This window comes from Taudactylus pleione, unplaced genomic scaffold (genome assembly GCF_031769625.1).
Source record: "Taudactylus pleione unplaced genomic scaffold, aTauple2 ptg000400l, whole genome shotgun sequence".
NCBI lineage: Eukaryota > Metazoa > Chordata > Amphibia > Anura > Myobatrachidae > Taudactylus > Taudactylus pleione.
The window spans coordinates 6,808,364-6,829,834 of NW_028284802.1; the positions used below are offsets into that span (position 1 = coordinate 6,808,364).

General features: G+C 49.3%; 1 protein-coding gene across 1 annotated transcript in view; it reads left to right on the plus strand.

Moving 5' to 3' along the window:
* Window positions 1-21,471, plus strand: part of LOC148506618 (complement factor B-like) — a 139,621-nt gene that overhangs the window by 56,777 nt on the left and 61,373 nt on the right. Inside the window, exon 8 of the mRNA XM_088446702.1 lies at window positions 6,686-6,817. Within this exon, the coding sequence (XP_088302828.1) occupies window positions 6,686-6,817 (132 nt within the window). The remainder of the gene's footprint in view (window positions 1-6,685; window positions 6,818-21,471) is intronic.

The window sequence follows — 21,471 nt, forward strand, 5'->3', positions numbered from 1 at the left end:
GCAAGTGGACTGTGGGTGCTCCTTTCAGCACTTGCAGGGGGCGTGCAAATGGTGGAAAGAGCCACCTCTTCCCGTCCAGTGCTGGGAAGGTCAGGCATCGCAACCACCACCACACTTGGACTCTCCTTGGGGATTTGTGATATCTTCTTAGAAAGCACAGTTCTTCGCTGTGCTTTTGCCAGCTTAACTCTTTTGATTTTTTTAGTGGGAGGAGGGCTTCCATCGTCATGTGAAGCTGAACCACTAGTCATGAACATACTAGGGATCGACCTTAGCCGTTCCTTGCCACTCCGTGTCGTAAATGGCATATTGGCAAGTTTACGTTTCTCTTCAGCTGATTTAAATGTCTTTTTCAAGGTCATTTTCCTGAACTTTGCCATTTGGGATTGTATGTGCCCTCTACTATGACATTGGGCATCGGCCTTGGCAGACGACGTTGATGGCATGTTATCGTCTATGTCATGACTAGTGGCAGCAGCTTCAGCACTAGGAGGAAGTGGTTCTTGATCTTTCTCTATTTTATTTTTATCGGAGAAAGTTTGGTCCTCCATTTATGTTATATCGATTTGATATATACGTGCGGCTAAACACAGAAAATAATTTTTTTTTTGGTTTGGACTGGAGTGTACTTTGGGGGTTACAGCACCCTTTAACGGTCAAGCCAGCCGGCCCTTTACTTATGACACAGGCGCACGCTTGGCACTACTTTGTTGATGCACGTGCGGCTACTGCGCACACAATTCACAAACACAGAAAATAATTTTTTTTTGGTTTGGACTGGAGTGTACTTTCGGGGGTTACAGCACCCTTAACGGTCAAGCCAGCCGGCCCTTTACTTATGACACAGGCGCACGCTTTGCACTACTTTGTTGATGCACGTGCGGCTACTGCGCACACAATTCACAAACACAGAAAATAATTTTTTTTTGGTTTGGACTGGAGTGTACTTTCGGGGGTTACAGCACCCTTTAACGGTCAAGCCAGCCGGCCCTTTACTTATGACACAGGCGCACGCTTGGCACTACTTTGTTGATGCACGTGCGGCTACTGCGCACACAATTCACAAACACAGAAAATAATTTTTTTTTGGTTTGGACTGGAGTGTACTTTCGGGGGTTACAGCACCCTTTAACGGTCAAGCCAGCCGGCCCTTTACTTATGACACAGGCGCACGCTTGCCACTACTTTGTTGATGCACGTGCGGCTACTGCGCACACAATTCACAAACACAGAAAATAATTTTTTTTTTGGTTTGGACTGGAGTGTACTTTGGGGGTTACAGCACCCTTTAACGGTCAAGCCAGCCGGCCCTTTACTTATGACACAGGCGCACGCTTGGCACTACTTTGTTGATGCACGTGCGGCTACTGCGCACACAATTCTCAAACACAGAAAATAATTTTTTTTTGGTTTGGACTGGAGTGTACTTTCGGGGGTTACAGCACCCTTTAACGGTCAAGCCAGCCGGCCCTTTACTTATGACACAGGCGCACGCTTGGCACTACTTTGTTGATGCACGTGCGGCTACTGCGCACACAATTCACAAACACAGAAAATAATTTTTTTTTGGTTTGGACTGGAGTGTACTTTCGGGGGTTACAGCACCCTTTAACGGTCAAGCCAGCCGGCCCTTTACTTATGACACAGGCGCACGCTTGGCACTACTTTGTTGATGCACGTGCGGCTACTGCGCACACAATTCACAAACACAGAAAATAATTTTTTTTTGGTTTGGACTGGAGTGTACTTTCGGGGGTTACAGCACCCTTTAACGGTCAAGCCAGCCGGCCCTTTACTTATGACACAGGCGCACGCTTGGCACTACTTTGTTGATGCACGTGCGGCTACTGCGCACACAATTCACAAACACAGAAAATAATTTTTTTTTTGGTTTGGACTGGAGTGTACTTTGGGGGTTACAGCACCCTTTAACGGTCAAGCCAGCCGGCCCTTTACTTATGACACAGGCGCACGCTTGGCACTACTTTGTTGATGCACGTGCGGCTACTGCGCACACAATTCACAAACACAGAAAATAATTTTTTTTTGGTTTGGACTGGAGTGTACTTTCGGGGGTTACAGCACCCTTTAACGGTCAAGCCAGCCGGCCCTTTACTTATGACACAGGCGCACGCTTGGCACTACTTTGTTGATGCACGTGCGGCTACTGCGCACACAATTCACAAACACAGAAAATATATTATTTTTTGGTTTGGACTGGAGTGTACTTTCGGGGGTTACAGCACCCTTTAACGGTCAAGCCAGCCGGCCCTTTACTTATGACACAGGCGCACGCTTGGCACTACTTTGTTGATGCACGTGCGGCTACTGCGCACACAATTCACAAACACAGAAAATAATTTTTTTTTGGTTTGGACTGGAGTGTACTTTCGGGGGTTACAGCACCCTTTAACGGTCAAGCCAGCCGGCCCTTTACTTATGACACAGGCGCACGCTTGGCACTACTTTGTTGATGCACGTGCGGCTACTGCGCACACAATTCACAAACACAGAAAATAATTTTTTTTTTGGTTTGGACTGGAGTGTACTTTGGGGGTTACAGCACCCTTTAACGGTCAAGCCAGCCGGCCCTTTACTTATGACACAGGCGCACGCTTGGCACTACTTTGTTGATGCACGTGCGGCTACTGCGCACACAATTCACAAACACAGAAAATAATTTTTTTTTGGTTTGGACTGGAGTGTACTTTCGGGGGTTACAGCACCCTTTAACGGTCAAGCCAGCCGGCCCTTTACTTATGACACAGGCGCACGCTTGGCACTACTTTGTTGATGCACGTGCGGCTACTGCGCACACAATTCACAAACACAGAAAATATATTATTTTTTGGTTTGGACTGGAGTGTACTTTCGGGGGTTACAGCACCCTTTAACGGTCAAGCCAGCCGGCCCTTTACTTATGACACAGGCGCACGCTTGGCACTACTTTGTTGATGCACGTGCGGCTACTGCGCACACAATTCACAAACACAGAAAATAATTTTTTTTTGGTTTGGACTGGAGTGTACTTTCGGGGGTTACAGCACCCTTTAACGGTCAAGCCAGCCGGCCCTTTACTTATGACACAGGCGCACGCTTGGCACTACTTTGTTGATGCACGTGCGGCTACTGCGCACACAATTCACAAACACAGAAAATATATTATTTTTTTAGCACTTGGGGGGAGCACCCCTGATGGACAGAGCACCCCCTGGACAACACTACAGCACCTCTTTAGGACTGGGACACTGCACAGGACTTTGGAGTGGACACAGCCCCTATGGAGAACTGACTGCACAACACAGTCCAGCCAGCCCCTATGGACTTTGAAGTAGTGGACACAGCCCCTATTAACAACAGCAGCACAGCACAACACAGCCAGCCCCTATGGACTTTGAAGTAGTGGACAACAGCAGCACTACACTACACTACACTACACAGCCCTAACTCCCACCCTCCCTCTTCACTGTCCACAGCCGAGTGAGAAAATGGCGCCGACGTGGGTACCTTATATAGGATCCAAAACCCGCGAGACTCGGAAGGCGGGATGATGACGTTTTGCCTCGATTTCAGATCCGAGTCAGGCGGGAAAAGTCGAGCCTGATTCGGATCGGACTCGGATCGGGGGGGCTCGGGGGGGTTCGGATTTCTGAAATCCGAACCCGCTCACCCCTAGTTAAAACCCTTCATGTATTTGAAAGTTTTCTATCATGTCCCCCCTTTCCCTTCTCTGTTCCAAACTATACATATTAAGGTATTTTAGTCTTTCTGGGTAAGTTCTGTGATGTAGGCCATGCACCAGTTTAGTTTCCCTTCTTTGCACAGTCTCTAATGTGTCTATATCCTTCTGGAGATATGGCCTCCAGAACTGAACACAGTATTCTAGATGAGGATGTACCAAGGACCTATACAGTGGTATTATCATTTTTTTTTTCCTGCTACTGATTCCTCTCCCTATGCAATCAAGCATCTGACTTGTCTTCCTCAATGCTTTGGTGCATTGCATGCTTGCCTTCAAGTCATCTGAAATGGTGACTCCTAAATCCCTTTCCTCCTCTGTATTTTCCATTATACTGTCCTTGATACTATATTTAGCCTTTGGGTTATTGAGACCAAAGTGCATGATTTTGCATTTTTTGACATTAAACTGTAGTTGCCATGTTCTTGCCCATTCCTCTAGTCTACCCAGATCCTCAGTCATTTGTGTTACCCCTCCTGGTGTGTCTATCCTGTTGCATACTTTTGTGTCATCTGCAAAAAGGCATAGTTTCCCTTCAATACCATTTGCAATATCACCAACATAGATATTAAAAAGCACTGGCCCAAGTACAGATCCAAGTACAAGTATGGTCTATGAAGCTCCCTCCATGGTCCTGGTTGTGAAAATATGGGGGGGGATGACATTATTATTATTTTTTTTTTACATTTGCCTGCACGGATCTGAGCAGGCTGGTGTGTCTAGTCCAAATGGCAGCCACTACCATGGTAACGGGCTGCTCGTTGGCTAAGAATGGCTATCTCTCAGCCAGCACTTCCTCATTGGCTGAGAGACAGCCATTCTCAGCCAACCAGCGGGCTGTTACCATTGTAGTGGCTGCTGATTGGATCCGATACCTAGCAATCCGGACCCAAAACATGAGAGATTTGACGCCGGGCAAACAGCGTTTTGCCTCGTTTTCGGATCCGGAGTTGGTGAGAAAAACCAGGCCGGAACCCAGATCTACTCATAATCGGTAAGTTCGAGTGGGTTTGGTTCCAGGAAACCGAACTCGCTCATCTTTACTGTATTTTGATGGCTTTAAACCTACAGTATAAAATAATAATAGAAATTACAACACAATAAAAGATAAGTATGTGAATATCATAAGACATCCAGTGACATATGGATAAAACCATCTGAAAAGATTCCATGGATATCATAAGGTATCTGCAAAGAAACAAAAACATCTACGCACAGTAACCAAACTAGTGGAAATAACAAACAAAGGAATTTACTTTAGTCACAAACAGAACATATGTCAGACATCTTGCTGTAAGAATCCTGTTCACACCAGAATGTCAGATACACAAATATAAACATTGCTGGATATAATTTGAACACTGCTAGGTGTAAATACCATATGTAATTTATTAAAAGGCTTATTACATAGGTCGAACAGCGCCAAGTTTTATTCAGCTCCTTTGTTAACCTAACTTTCTGTACTATCTGTTTTTATTTCTCTTTCTTCTAATTGTGATATCCCAAATATCAGCACTCTCCGATGAGTTGGTGCATGTTTGCGTTCTATTACATAAACTATTCTGGAACTTGGATTCATTTTAAAAAAAGTACTTCATTTTGTTGGAATTAAACCTGAAAATAATAAAAGATATTGGAGCTCATTCAGACCCACTCGCTAGATGCATTCGCTCGCTCCCTGCGTATGCAAATCCAGCGCACGCCCTGCAAGGCAAGCGATCGCTCGTCAAGGCACTAGCATGCCCTCTATGTCTTGGCGTGCGATCACTTTGTTTATGCAGACGCCAACCAGCGAAACATAAGACGCCCACTTGTGTACGTCATCTCCAGGAAATGCTTTAAACCATTGGTACATCGAGCACCATCGGAAGCGATCGCAGCGATTGTGGTTGCCTCTTCCCTACCACAAGCACTGCGAGGATTTCAGTGTATAAAAAAAAGGCTGGTGACGTGTACTATGATGCTGCCTGTTAATTATGCACGCCTCTGAACCGGCGTTGAGACACTCAGGCACGCCTGCGTTCGCACCTCCACTCCCCCGTTTTTCCTGGACTGCCCCTGTTACCACCCACAAACGGCCTCTGCTGTCACTCATTACACTTGGCTGTCTTTGCAGGGCGAGCGTGCGGTCCCGATACGCATGCGCAGATTAGTGAACATCAGCAGCAGCGAGAGGACGCTTGCTAGCGACCGGGTCTGAATCAGGCCCTTTGTTTGACAATATGTTCATTACAACAAGAGAGATCCATATCTTGGAATCATTTAAGGCTAATTGATACTAATGAACATATATGAGACCGACAATATACTGCACGTAGATGAAAAAAAAATCCCTAATAACTCCCATGGTGCATGCTTTACACTGTGCGTACACACATAGGTGCACAGTATCAGAAATGACTTGGGAACGTGCAGGGCGTTCCTGGGCGGTGAACAAACAGATGCATGGAGATGGTGCGACTTATGGGTATGGTATGGGAGCATCAACGCTCAGTCATTCACATTGGAGACCAGCTGGAAAATCTGCACCTACCATGGGGCTGGTAGAATTTTCACTGGTGCAAATGCTGGTGGCATCTAGAGATGCACCAGGTGTATTTACATAAAGGTGCTCAAAGTGGGCGCAGCAGCGTGTGCACAATCATACGCACGGATGTACACCAGGGAAGAGATTTGTAGCGGAATTTGCATAAAGTCGCAGATAGGGCGAAAAAGTCGCAGACACCTCTGAATAGGCCCGTGGGCCCATAGTGATTTCTCTAATGATATCAATAGGACCAATATCTGGCATTTAGGTCATTTATGGGCGGAAACACTCTCTGACTTATATTCGGATTCATTATCGCAGAGCATGGGGGCTCAACACTTCTCAGCAATTTATGTGTCTTCGTTCTTATCACCATTCGCATCGCTCATTTACTCACCTACCCGCTTTTCTGTCCGCAGAGCATGAAGACAAACAAGGGACTAATACACGTGCAGCTCTGGCTGAAGTCCATGCACAGCTCTCTCTGGAAAATCTAAGAGACCATGACAAATTAATGAAGACTAGAAATATTATTGTGCTTATGACAGACGGTGAGTGTGCCGCCAGAGTACAGAGGTCGCAGACTGGGATCTCCATCGCGGCCATCAGCTGACGCAGGCTGGCCGGCTTGCGACGTCAGGAAACTTGCCACTTGCCAAACCTTGCCACTCCCGGAAAAAGGGCCAGACACGCCCCGTGTCCGGGAACCCCCGCCGCCCACGTCCCCGCTCCGCCCCTTAAATGCCTCTGCCTGTCAATTAGGCAGAGGCCTAGCAGGGGCTGCATGCAATCACGCAGGACCTGTTCTGCACATTTGCAGAATAGGTCCTGCGCACGCACAGATTCATGATAATCGTGAATCTGCGTTCAGCATTACACATACGAGCAATGCTGAATCAGCCCCACTGTCTTTTGGAGGCATTGTGAGCCTTGGTTTGTATGTATGGGTGCGTATCAATCCGTCCTCTTTCTTCTTCCTCCTCACATACACAGACAGTGCCTCATCCACTTCCTCCTCCTCACAACCACAGTCAGTGCTACATCCACTTCCTCCTCACATACACAGTCAGTGCCTCATCCACTTCCTCCTCCTCACAACCACAGTCAGTGCTACATCCTCTTCCTCCTCACAACCACAGTCAGTGCCTCATCCTCTTCCTCCTTACATACACAGTCATTGCCCTGTCCTCTTCCTCCTCACATACACAGTCAGTGCCTCATCCACTTTCTCCTCCTCACAACCACAGTCAGTGCTACATCCACTTCCTCCTCACAACCACAGTCAGTGCTACGTCCACTTCCTCCTCCTCACAACCACAGTCAGTGCTACATCCTCTTCCTACTCACAACCACAGTCAGTGCCTCATCCTCTTCCTCCTCACAACCACAGTCAGTGCCTCATCCTCTTCCTCCTCACAACCACAGTCAGTGCTATGTCCACTTCCTCCTCACAAGCACATTTAGTGCCCTGTCTTCTTCGTCCTCACAACCACAGTCAGTGCCCCATCCTCTTCCTCCTCACAGGCACATTTAGGGCCCCATTTACAAACGAAGGGAAATACCAGCGGGAATTTTCGTTTAGTATCACTGTGATACAAACGAAAATTCCACTGGTATTTAGTAATACTTACCCCTCCAGCGAGGTCCCGCGGAGTCGAAGTCCTTAGCGAGGTCCTCAGCTGGGTAACGCTGCTAGCGACGGGCTCCAGTGTCATGTGCATGCGCAACGGTCCGTCTGCGCATGTGCATGACAGGGAGACCCGGAAGTGCTTGGAAGGCTTTGTTGAAGCCGGAAAGGCACCGACGGGTCTCCATTGCCGGCAGTGGTGCCCGCATCGCTCTCGCCATCTTTTAGATGACGAGAGCGATGCTGTACAAACAGCGGTAATCTAAGATTACCGCTGTTTACTAAATACAGGAAGATGGTATAACCCCTTTAGCAAGCGCTAAAGGGGTTATATTTCGTTTGTAAATGGGGCCCTTAGTGCCCTGTCTTCTTCTTCCTCACATACACAGTCAGTGCCCTGTCCTCTGCCTCCTCACATACACAGTCATTGCCCTGACCTCTGCCTCCTCACATACACAGTCATTGCCCTGTCCTCTTCCTCCTCACATACACAGTCATTGCCCTGTCCTCTTCCTCCTCACATACACAGTCATTGCCCTGTCCTCATCCTCCTCACATAAACAGTCAGTGCCCTGTCTTCTTCTTCCTCACATACACAGTCAGTGCCCCGTCCTCTTCCTCCTCACATACAAAGTCATTGCCCCGTCCTCTTCCTCCTCACATACACAGTCATTGCCCCGTCCTCTTCCTCCTCACATACACAGTCATTGCCCTATCCTCTGCCTCCTCACATACACAGTCATTGCCCTGTCCTCTTCCTCCTCACATACACAGTCATTGCCCTGTCCTCATCCTCCTCACATAAACAGTCAGTGCCCTGTCTTCTTCTTCCTCACATACACAGTCAGTGCCCTGTCTTCTTCTTCCACACATACACAGTCATTGCCCTGTCCTCCTCCTCCTCACATACACATTCAGTGCCCTGTCCTCTTCCTCCTCACATACACAGTCAGTGCCCTGTCCTCTTCCTCCTCACATACACAGTCATTGCCCAGTCCTTTTCCTACTCACATACACAGTCATTGCCCTGTCCTCTTCCTCCTCACATACACAGTCATTGCCCTGTCCTCTTCCTCCTCACATACAGTCATTGCCCTGTCCTCTTCCTTCTCACATACACAGTCATTGCCCTGTCCTCTTCCTCCTCACATACACAGTCATTGCCCTGTCCTCTTCCTCCTCACATACACAGTCAGTGCCCTGTCCTCTGCCTCCTCACATACACAGTCATTGCCCTGTCCTCTTCCTCCTCATATATACAGTCATTGCCCTGTCCTCTTCCTCCTCAGATACACAGTCATTGCCCTGTCCTCCTCCTCCTCACATACACATTTCAGTGCCCTGTCCTCTTCCTCCTCACATACACAGTCAGTGCCCTGTCCTCTTCCTCATCACATACACAGTCATTGCCCTGTCCTTCTCCTCCTCCTCCTCCTCACATACACATTCAGTGCCCTGTCCTCTTCCTCCTCACATACACAGTCAGTGCCCTGTCCTCATCCTCCTCACATAAACAGTCAGTGCCCTGTCTTCTTCTTCCTCACATACACAGTCAGTGCCCTGTCTTCTTCTTCCACACATACACAGTCATTGCCCTGTCCTCCTCCTCCTCACATACACATTCAGTGCCCTGTCCTCTTCCTCCTCACATACACAGTCAGTGCCCTGTCCTCTTCCTCCTCACATACACAGTCATTGCCCAGTCCTTTTCCTACTCACATACACAGTCATTGCCCTGTCCTCTTCCTCCTCACATACACAGTCATTGCCCTGTCCTCTTCCTCCTCACATACAGTCATTGCCCTGTCCTCTTCCTTCTCACATACACAGTCATTGCCCTGTCCTCTTCCTCCTCACATACACAGTCATTGCCCTGTCCTCTTCCTCCTCACATACACAGTCAGTGCCCTGTCCTCTGCCTCCTCACATACACAGTCATTGCCCTGTCCTCTTCCTCCTCATATATACAGTCATTGCCCTGTCCTCTTCCTCCTCAGATACACAGTCATTGCCCTGTCCTCCTCCTCCTCACATACACATTTCAGTGCCCTGTCCTCTTCCTCCTCACATACACAGTCAGTGCCCTGTCCTCTTCCTCATCACATACACAGTCATTGCCCTGTCCTTCTCCTCCTCCTCCTCCTCACATACACATTCAGTGCCCTGTCCTCTTCCTCCTCACATACACAGTCAGTGCCCTGTCCTCTTCCTCCTCACATACACAGTCATTGCCCAGTCCTCTTCCTACTCACATACACAGTCATTGCCCTGTCCTCTTCCTCCTCACATACACAGTCATTGCCCCGTCCTCTTACTCCTCACATACAGTCATTGCCCCGTCCTCTTCCTCCTCACATACACAGTCAGTGCCCCGTCCTCTTCCTCCTCACATACACAGTCAGTGCCCCGTCCTCTTCCTCCTCACACAGTCAGTGCCCCGTCCTCTTCCTCCTCACATACACAGTCATTGCCCTGTCCTCTTCCTCCTCACATACACAGTCAGTGCCCTGTCCTCTTCCTCCTCACATACACAGTCATTGCCCTGTCCTCTTCCTCCTCATATATACAGTCAGTGCCCTGTCCTCTTCCTCCTCACATACACAGTCAGTGCCCTGTCCTCTTCCTCCTCACATGCACAGTCATTGCCCTGTCCTCCTCCTCCTCACATACACATTTCAGTGCCCTGTCCTCTTCCTCCTCACATACACAGTCATTGCCCAGTCCTCTTCCTACTCACATACACAGTCATTGCCCTGTCCTCTTCCTCCTCACATACACAGTCATTGCCCTGTCCTCTTCCTCCTCACATACAGTCATTGCCCTGTCCTCTTCCTCCTCACATACACAGTCAGTGCCCTATCCTCTTCCTCCTCACATACACAGTCATTGCCCCGTCCTCTTTCTCCTCACATACACAGTCATTGCCCTGTCCTCTTCCTCCTCACATACACAGTAATTGCCCTGTCCTCTTCCTACTCACATACACAGTCATTGCCCTGTCCTCTTTCTCCTCACATACACAGTCAGTGCCCTGTCCTCTTCCTCCTCACATACACAGTCATTGCCCTGTCCTCTTCCTCCTCATATATACAGTCAGTGCCCTGTCCTCTTCCTCCTCACATACACAGTCAGTGCCCTGTCCACTTCCTCCTCACATACACAGTCATTGCCCTGTCCTCCTCCTCCTCACATACACATTTCAGTGCCCTGTCCTCTTCCTCCTCACATACACAGTCAGTGCCCTGTCCTCTTCCTCCTCACATACACAGTCATTGCCCAGTCCTCTTCCTACTCACATACACAGTCATTGCCCTGTCCTCTTCCTCCTCACATACACAGTCATTGCCCTGTCCTCTTCCTCCTCACATACACAGTCATTGCCCTGTCCTCTTCCTCCTCACATACACAGTCAGCGCCCTGTCCTCTTCCTCCTCACATACACAGTCAGCGCCCTGTCCTCTTCCTCCTCACATACACAGTCTGCGCCCCGTCCTCTTCCTTCTCACATACACAGTCATTGCCCTGTCCTCTTCCTACTCACATACACAGTCATTGTCCTGTCCTCTTCCTCCTCACATACACAGTCAGTGCCCTGTCCTCTTCCTCCTCACATACACAGTCAGTGACCTGTCCTCTTCCTCCTCACATACACAGTTATTGCCCTGTCTTCTTTCTCCTCACATACACAGTCATTTCCCCTGTCCTCTTCCTCCTCACATACACAGTCAGTGCCCCGTCCTCTTCCTCCTCACATACACAGTCATCGCCCGTCCTCTTCCTCCTCACATACACAGTCATCGCCCCGTCCTCTTCCTCCTCACATACACAGTCATCGCCCCGTCCTCTTCCTCCTCTCATACACAGTCATTGCCCCGTCCTCTTCCTCCTCTCATACACAGTCATTGCCCCGTCCTCTTCCTCCTCACATACACAGTCAGTGCCCTGTCCTCTTCCTCCTCACATACACAGTCATTGCCCTGTCCTCTTCCTCCTCACATACACAGTCATTGCCCTGTCCTCTTCCTTCTCACATACACACACAGTCAGTGCCATGTCCTCTTCCTCCTCACATACACAGTCATTGCCCTGTCCTCTTCCTCCTCACATACACAGTCAGTCCCTGTCCTCTTCCTCCTCACATACACAGTCATTGCCCTTTCCTCTTCCTCCTCACATACACAGTCATTGCCCTGTCCTCTTCTTCCTCACATACACAGTCATTGCCCTGTCCTCTTCCTCCTCACATACACAGTCAGTGCCCTGTCCTCTTCCTCCTCACATACACAGTCAGTGCCCTGTCCTCTGCCTCCTCACATACAGTCATTGCCCTGTCCTCTTCCTCCTCACATACACAGTCATTGCCCTGTCCTCTTCCTCCTCACATACACAGTCATTATTATTATTATTATTTATTATTATCGTTTATTTATATGGCGCCACAAGTGTTCCGCAGCGCCTTACAAAGTAAATAAACAAATAGATTGATTTCCAGTTACTTACAGTACAGTACAATACATTGCAGGACATGGATAATATACATTGCTACATTCACGACCATAACACCCAGATAAGCAACAATGCAAAGCAATCAAGTGTTAGGTGCCCTGGTAGAGAGTAAGAAGTAGATGAAGGTATAGTAGGGAGATGCACAAGAGGGTAGAGGGCCCTGCTCATAGGATCTTACATTCTAAGGGGGAGGGACAGACAACAGGGGTGAAACAGATGGGGTAGGCAGGGAGGAAGGAGTATGTAGCAGCAAGTTAAGATGAGAGCTGGAAGGCTTTGATGAAGTAGTGGGTCTTGAGAGCCCGTTTGAAGGAATGTAGAGAGGTGGAGAGTCTGATGGGAAGCGGGAGAGAGTTCCAAAGGTGGGGAGCAGAGCGGGCAAAATCTTGGAAGCGGGAGTGGGAGGAAGTAATCAATTGACATGAGAGGCGGCGTGCATTTGTTGAACGAAGAGGGCGGACAGGAGAGTGAAGGGAGATGAGATCAGAGATGTAAATGGGAGAGGAATGGCTGAGGGCTCTGTAAGTGAGTGTGAGAACCTTAAATTGGGTTCTAAAGGGGAAGGGGAGCCAGTGGAGGGCTTGTAAGAGAGGGGAGGCAGATGCAGAGCATTTTGAGAGGAAGATGAGCCGAGCAGCAGCATTGAGGACAGACTGGAGAGAGGAGAGAAGGGAGTTGGGGAGGCCAGATAGGAGAAGGTTACAGTAGTCCAATCTGTAGATGACCAATGAGTGTGTGAGGGGTTTAGTGGCATCCTGGGTGAGAAAGGGTCTAATCTTGGAAATATTTTTAAGATGAAAGCGACAGGACTGTGAGAGATTCTGGATATGTGGTTTGAAGGAGAGGGAGGAGTCAAGGATAACTCCAAGACAGCGCACTTTGGGGCTAGAGGAGAGAGTTGTGCCATCAATTGATAAAGAAATGGTAGGAAGTGTGGTTATTTAGGGGGGAGGGAAGATGATTAGCTCAGTCTTAGACATATTAAATTTAAGAAATCACTGGGACATCCAGGAAGAAATGGCAGAGAGACAGTTGGAGACACGAGTGAGGAGAGAGGGAGAGAGGTCAGGGGAGGAAAGGTAGATCTGAGTATAATCAGCATAGAGATGATATTGGAGGTCAATAGAGCTGATGAGTTCACCTAGTGAGGATGTATAGAGTGAGAAAGGAGAGGTCCAAGAACAGAACCTTGGGGAACACCCACTGCAAGAGGCTGTGGGGGAGAAGGGGAGTCATGAGAGGAGACAGAGAAGGATCGGTCAGAGAGGTAGGAGGATAGCAAGGAGAGGGCAGTGTCACGCAGACCAAGGGAGTGAAGGATTTGCAGAAGGAGAGGGTGGTCCATAGTGTCAAAAGCAGCAGAAAGGTCAAGGAGAATGAGCAGAGAGTAGTGGCCCTTGGATTTAGCAGCAAGGAGGTCATTGCTGACTTTTGTGAGGGCAGTTTCAGTGGAGTGGAGAGAACGGAAGCCAGACTGAAAAGGGTCAAGGAGGGAATGAGGAAAGAAAGGAGGTAAGGCGCTTGAAAATAACACGCTCAAGGAGCTTGGAAGCAAAAGGGAGGAGAGAGATGGGACGGTAGTTGGAGAGAGTGTTAGAATCAAGGGTTGGTTTTTTTAGTATGGGGGAGACAAGGGCATGTTTGAATGCAGACGGGACAGTGCCTGATGATAGGCAGAGATTATGGAGAGATGGGCAAGATGGGAGCAGGCAGAAGGAGAGAGGTAGCGGAGGAGACGTGAAGGGATAGGGTCAAGGGGGGAGGTGGAAGGGGGGGAGGACTGGATGAGGGACATGACTTCCTCTCCAGATACAGAGGAGAAGAAAGTTAGAGTCGGTAAAATTGAAGGAGAGGGGTGATCTGGGAAGAGAGGAGGTGGATAGCAGGGGGACTGGTGGGATATGATGTCCTGACGTATGGAGTCAATTATAGATGTAAAATAGGTAGCAAAATCAAGGGCAGAGAGCGAGGAGTGGAGGCGAGGAGGGGGTGGGCGGAGGAGGGAGTTGAAGGTGGTGAAGAGACGTTGGGGATTTGAGGACTGAGAGGAGATGAGGTTCTTGAAATATGACTGTTTAGAGAGGGAAAGGGCAGCACTGTATGATGAGAGCATAAATTTGAAATGGAGAAAATCAGCCTTAGAGCGTGATCTTCTCCACTGTCGTTCGGCAGTTCGCGAACACTTTTGCAGGTATCTGGTGCATTTGGAATGCCAGGGTTGAGGTGTAAATCTGCGAGGGTGAATAGTGATCGCTGGAGCAACAGACTCCAGAGCAGAAGTAAGGGAGGTATTGTATAGAGAAATGGCTTGTTCAGGGCAGGAGAGAGAGAGGATAGGGGAGAGAAGTGAGTCAAGCTGGGAAGAAAAAGAAACGGTGTCAATAGCGTCAATGTTACGCTTTGTGATAGTGGCCTTAGGAGGTAGAGGAAGAGAAGGAGAGAGGGATAGGTTAAAAGAGAGAAGGTGATGGTCTGAGAGGGAGAATGGGGAATTGGAGTAATCAGAAATATCACAACGGTGAGTGAAGACCAGGTCAAGCGAATGCCCACTCACATGGGAGGGTGAGGAGGTCCATTGGAAGAGACCAAATGAAGACATGAGGGTGAGGAGTTTGGAGGCAGAGGCTTCTGTGGGGATATCAATAGGAATATTGAAGTCACCTAGGATAATAGAGGGAAGGTCAGAGGAGAGAAAGTGAGGAAGCCAGGAAGCGAAGTAGTCAATGAATTTGGAAGGAGGGCCAGGGGGACGGTAAATGACAGCTACTCTAAGGTGAACTGGTTGGACGAGGCGTATAGCATGAACCTCAAATGTAGAGAAAGTAAGAGATGGTTCAGAGGGTAGGAGTTGGTAGAAGTAACCGGGGGATAGAAGGACCCCTACCCCACCACCATGGCAACCTCCAGGCCAAGGGGTATGAGAGAAGATGAGGCCCCCTGTCCTCTTCCTCCTCACAGACACAGTCATTGCCCTGTCCTCTTCCTCCTCACATACACAGTCATTGCCCTGTCCTCTTCCTCCTCACATACACAGTCAGTGCCCTGTCCTCTGCCTCCTCACATACACAGTCATTGCCCTGTCCTCTGCCTCCTCACATACACAGTCATTGCCCTGTCCTCTTCCTCCTCACATACACAGTCATTGCCCTGTCCTATTCCTTCTCACATACACAGTCATTGCCCTGTCCTCTTCCTCCTCACATACACAGTCATTGCCCTGGCCTCTTCCTCCTCACATACACAGTCAGCGCCCTGTCCTCTTCCTCCTCACATACACAGTCATTACCCTGTCCCCTTCCTCCTCACATACACCCTGTCCTCTTCCTCCTCACATACACAGTAATTACCCCGTCCTCCTCCTCCTCACATACACAGTCATTACCCCGTCCTCTTCCTCCTCACATACACAGTCATTGCCCCGTCCTCTTCCTCCTCACATACACAGTCATTGCCCCGTCCTCTTCCTCCGCACATACACAGTCATTGCCCCGTCCTCTTCCTCCTCACATACACAGTCAGCGCCCTGTCCTCTTCCTCCTCAGATACACAGTCAGTGCCCTGTCCTCTTCCTCCTCACATACACAACCATTGCCCTGTCCTCTTCCTCCTCACATACACAGTCATTGCCCTGTCCTCTTCCTCCTCACATACACAGTCATTGCCCTGTCCTCTTCCTCCTCACATACACAGTCATTGCCCCATCCTCTTCCTCCTCACATACACAGTCAGCGCCCTGTCCTCTTCCTCCTCACCTACACAGTCATTGCCCCGTCCTCTTCCTCCTCACATACACAGTCATTGCCCCGTCCCCTTCCTCCTCACATACACAGTCAGCGCCCTGTCCTCTTCCTCCTCACATACACAGTCATTGCCCTGTCCTCTTCCTCCTCACATACACAGTCATTGCCCTGTCCTCTACCTCCTCACATACACAGTCATTGCCCTGTCCTCTTCCTCCTCACATACACAGTCATTGCCCTGTCCTCTTCCTCCTCACATACACAGTCATTGCCCTGTCCTCTTCCTCCTCACATACACAGTCATTGCCCTGTCCTCTTCCTCCTCACATACACAGTCATTGCCCCGTCCTCTTCCTCCTCACATACACAGTCATTGCCCCGTCCTCTTCCTCCTCACATACACAGTCATTGCCCTGTCCTCTTCCTCCTCACATACACAGTCAGTCCCTGTCCTCTTCCTCCTCACATACACAGTCATTGCCCTTTCCTCTTCCTCCTCACATACACAGTCATTGCCCTGTCCTCTTCTTCCTCACATACACAGTCATTGCCCTGTCCTCTTCCTCCTCACATACACAGTCAGTGCCCTGTCCTCTTCCTCCTCACATACACAGTCAGTGCCCTGTCCTCTGCCTCCTCACATACAGTCATTGCCCTGTCCTCTTCCTCCTCACATACACAGTCATTGCCCTGTCCTCTTCCTCCTCACATACACAGTCATTATTATTATTATTATTATCGTTTATTTATATGGCGCCACAAGTGTTCCGCAGCGCCTTACAAAGTAAATAAACAAATAGATTGATTTCCAGTTACTTACAGTACAGTACAATACATTGCAGGACATGGATAATATACATTGCTACATTCACGACCATAACACCCAGATAAGCAACAATGCAAAGCAATCAAGTGTTAGGTGCCCTGGTAGAGAGTAAGAAGTAGATGAAGGTATAGTAGGGAGATGCACAAGAGGGTAGAGGGCCCTGCTCATAGGATCTTACATTCTAAGGGGGAGGGACAGACAACAGGGGTGAAACAGATGGGGTAGGCAGGGAGGAAGGAGTATGTAGCAGCAAGTTAAGATGAGAGCTGGAAGGCTTTGATGAAGTAGTGGGTCTTGAGAGCCCGTTTGAAGGAATGTAGAGAGGTGGAGAGTCTGATGGGAAGCGGGAGAGAGTTCCAAAGGTGGGGAGCAGAGCGGGCAAAATCTTGGAAGCGGGAGTGGGAGGAAGTAATCAATTGACATGAGAGGCGGCGTGCATTTGTTGAACGAAGAGGGCGGACAGGAGAGTGAAGGGAGATGAGATCAGAGATGTAAATGGGAGAGGAATGGCTGAGGGCTCTGTAAGTGAGTGTGAGAACCTTAAATTGGGTTCTAAAGGGGAAGGGGAGCCAGTGGAGGGCTTGTAAGAGAGGGGAGGCAGATGCAGAGCATTTTGAGAGGAAGATGAGCCGAGCAGCAGCATTGAGGACAGACTGGAGAGAGGAGAGAAGGGAGTTGGGGAGGCCAGATAGGAGAAGGTTACAGTAGTCCAATCTGTAGATGACCAATGAGTGTGTGAGGGGTTTAGTGGCATCCTGGGTGAGAAAGGGTCTAATCTTGGAAATATTTTTAAGATGAAAGCGACAGGACTGTGAGAGATTCTGGATATGTGGTTTGAAGGAGAGGGAGGAGTCAAGGATAACTCCAAGACAGCGCACTTTGGGGCTAGAGGAGAGAGTTGTGCCATCAATTGATAAAGAAATGGTAGGAAGTGTGGTTATTTAGGGGGGAGGGAAGATGATTAGCTCAGTCTTAGACATATTAAATTTAAGAAATCACTGGGACATCCAGGAAGAAATGGCAGAGAGACAGTTGGAGACACGAGTGAGGAGAGAGGGAGAGAGGTCAGGGGAGGAAAGGTAGATCTGAGTATAATCAGCATAGAGATGATATTGGAGGTCAATAGAGCTGATGAGTTCACCTAGTGAGGATGTATAGAGTGAGAAAAGGAGAGGTCCAAGAACAGAACCTTGGGGAACACCCACTGCAAGAGGCTGTGGGGGAGAAGGGGAGTCATGAGAGGAGACAGAGAAGGATCGGTCAGAGAGGTAGGAGGATAGCAAGGAGAGGGCAGTGTCACGCAGACCAAGGGAGTGAAGGATTTGCAGAAGGAGAGGGTGGTCCATAGTGTCAAAAGCAGCAGAAAGGTCAAGGAGAATGAGCAGAGAGTAGTGGCCCTTGGATTTAGCAGCAAGGAGGTCATTGCTGACTTTTGTGAGGGCAGTTTCAGTGGAGTGGAGAGAACGGAAGCCAGACTGAAAAGGGTCAAGGAGGGAATGAGAGGAAAGAAAGGAGGTAAGGCGCTTGAAAATAACACTCTCAAGGAGCTTGGAAGCAAAAGGGAGGAGAGAGATGGGACGGTAGTTGGAGAGAGTGTTAGAATCAAGGGTTGGTTTTTTTAGTATGGGGGAGACAAGGGCATGTTTGAATGCAGACGGGACAGTGCCTGATGATAGGCAGAGATTATGGAGAGATGGGCAAGATGGGAGCAGGCAGAAGGAGAGAGGTAGCGGAGGAGACGTGAAGGGATAGGGTCAAGGGGGGAGGTGGAAGGGGGGGAGGACTGGATGAGGGACATGACTTCCTCTCCAGATACAGAGGAGAAGAAAGTTAGAGTCGGTAAAATTGAAGGAGAGGGGTGATCTGGGAAGAGAGGAGGTGGATAGCAGGGGGACTGGTGGGATATGATGTCCTGACGTATGGAGTCAATTATAGATGTAAAATAGGTAGCAAAATCAAGGGCAGAGAGCGAGGAGTGGAGGCGAGGAGGGGGTGGGCGGAGGAGGGAGTTGAAGGTGGTGAAGAGACGTTGGGGATTTGAGGACTGAGAGGAGATGAGGTTCTTGAAATATGACTGTTTAGAGAGGGAAAGGGCAGCACTGTATGATGAGAGCATAAATTTGAAATGGAGAAAATCAGCCTTAGAGCGTGATCTTCTCCACTGTCGTTCGGCAGTTCGCGAACACTTTTGCAGGTATCTGGTGCATTTGGAATGCCAGGGTTGAGGTGTAAATCTGCGAGGGTGAATAGTGATCGCTGGAGCAACAGACTCCAGAGCAGAAGTAAGGGAGGTATTGTATAGAGAAATGGCTTGTTCAGGGCAGGAGAGAGAGAGGATAGGGGAGAGAAGTGAGTCAAGCTGGGAAGAAAAAGAAACGGTGTCAATAGCGTCAATGTTACGCTTTGTGATAGTGGCCTTAGGAGGTAGAGGAAGAGGAGAGAGGGATAGGTTAAAAGAGAGAAGGTGATGGTCTGAGAGGGAGAATGGGGAATTGGAGTAATCAGAAATATCACAACGGTGAGTGAAGACCAGGTCAAGCGAATGCCCACTCACATGGGAGGGTGAGGAGGTCCATTGGAAGAGACCAAATGAAGACATGAGGGTGAGGAGTTTGGAGGCAGAGGCTTCTGTGGGGATATCAATAGGAATATTGAAGTCACCTAGGATAATAGAGGGAAGGTCAGAGGAGAGAAAGTGAGGAAGCCAGGAAGCGAAGTTGTCAATGAATTTGGAAGGAGGGCCAGGGGGACGGTAAATGACAGCTACTCTAAGGTGAACTGGTTGGACGAGGCGTATAGCATGAACCTCAAATGTAGAGAAAGTAAGAGATGGTTCAGAGGGTAGGAGTTGGTAGAAGTAACCGGGGGATAGAAGGACCCCTACCCCACCACCATTGCAACCTCCAGGCCAAGGGGTATGAGAGAAGATGAGGCCCCCTGTCCTCTTCCTCCTCACAGACACAGTCATTGCCCTGTCCTCTTCCTCCTCACATACACAGTCATTGCCCTGTCCTCTTCCTCCTCACATACACAGTCAGTGCCCTGTCCTCTGCCTCCTCACATACACAGTCATTGCCCTGTCCTCTGCCTCCTCACATACACAGTCATTGCCCTGTCCTCTTCCTCCTCACATACACAGTCATTGCCCTGTCCTATTCCTTCTCACATACACAGTCATTGCCCTGTCCTCTTCCTCCTCACATACACAGTCATTGCCCTGGCCTCTTCCTCCTCACATACACAGTCAGCGCCCTGTCCTCTTCCTCCTCACATACACAGTCATTACCCTGTCCCCTTCCTCCTCACATACACCCTGTCCTCTTCCTCCTCACATACACAGTAATTACCCCGTCCTCCTCCTCCTCACATACACAGTCATTACCCCGTCCTCTTCCTCCTCACATACACAGTCATTGCCCCGTCCTCTTCCTCCTCACATACACAGTCATTGCCCCGTCCTCTTCCTCCGCACATACACAGTCATTGCCCCGTCCTCTTCCTCCTCACATACACAGTCAGCGCCCTGTCCTCTTCCTCCTCAGATACACAGTCAGTGCCCTGTCCTCTTCCTCCTCACATACACAACCATTGCCCTGTCCTCTTCCTCCTCACATACACAGTCATTGCCCTGTCCTCTTCCTCCTCACATACACAGTCATTGCCCTGTCCTCTTCCTCCTCACATACACAGTCATTGCCCCATCCTCTTCCTCCTCACATACACAGTCAGCGCCCTGTCCTCTTCCTCCTCACCTACACAGTCATTGCCCCGTCCTCTTCCTCCTCACATACACAGTCATTGCCCCGTCCCCTTCCTCCTCACATACACAGTCAGCGCCCTGTCCTCTTCCTCCTCACATACACAGTCATTGCCCTGTCCTCTTCCTCCTCACATACACAGTCATTGCCCTGTCCTCTACCTCCTCACATACACAGTCATTGCCCTGTCCTCTTCCTCCTCACATACACAGTCATTGCCCTGTCCTCTTCCTCCTCACATACACAGTCATTGCCCTGTCCTCTTCCTCCTCACATACACAGTCATTGCCCTGTCCTCTTCCTCCTCACATACACAGTCATTGCCCCGTCCTCTTCCTCCTCACATACACAGTCATTGCCCCGTCCTCTTCCTCCTCACATACACAGTCATTGCCCTGTCCTCTTCCTCCTCACATACACAGTCATTGCCCTGTCCTCTTTCTACTCACATACACATCATTGCCCTGTCCTCTTCCTCCTCACATACACAGTCATTGCCCTGTCCTATTCCTTCTCACATACACAGTCATTGCCCTGTCCTCTTCCTCCTCACATACACAGTCAGTGGCCTGTCCTCTTCCTCCTCACATACACAGTCATTGGCCTGTCCTCTTCCTCCTCATACACAGTCATTGCCCTGTCCTCTTCCTCCTCACATACACAGTCACTGCCCCGTCCTCTTCCTCCTCACATACACAGTCATTGCCCCGTCCTCTTCCTCACATACACAGTCATTGCCCTGTCCTCT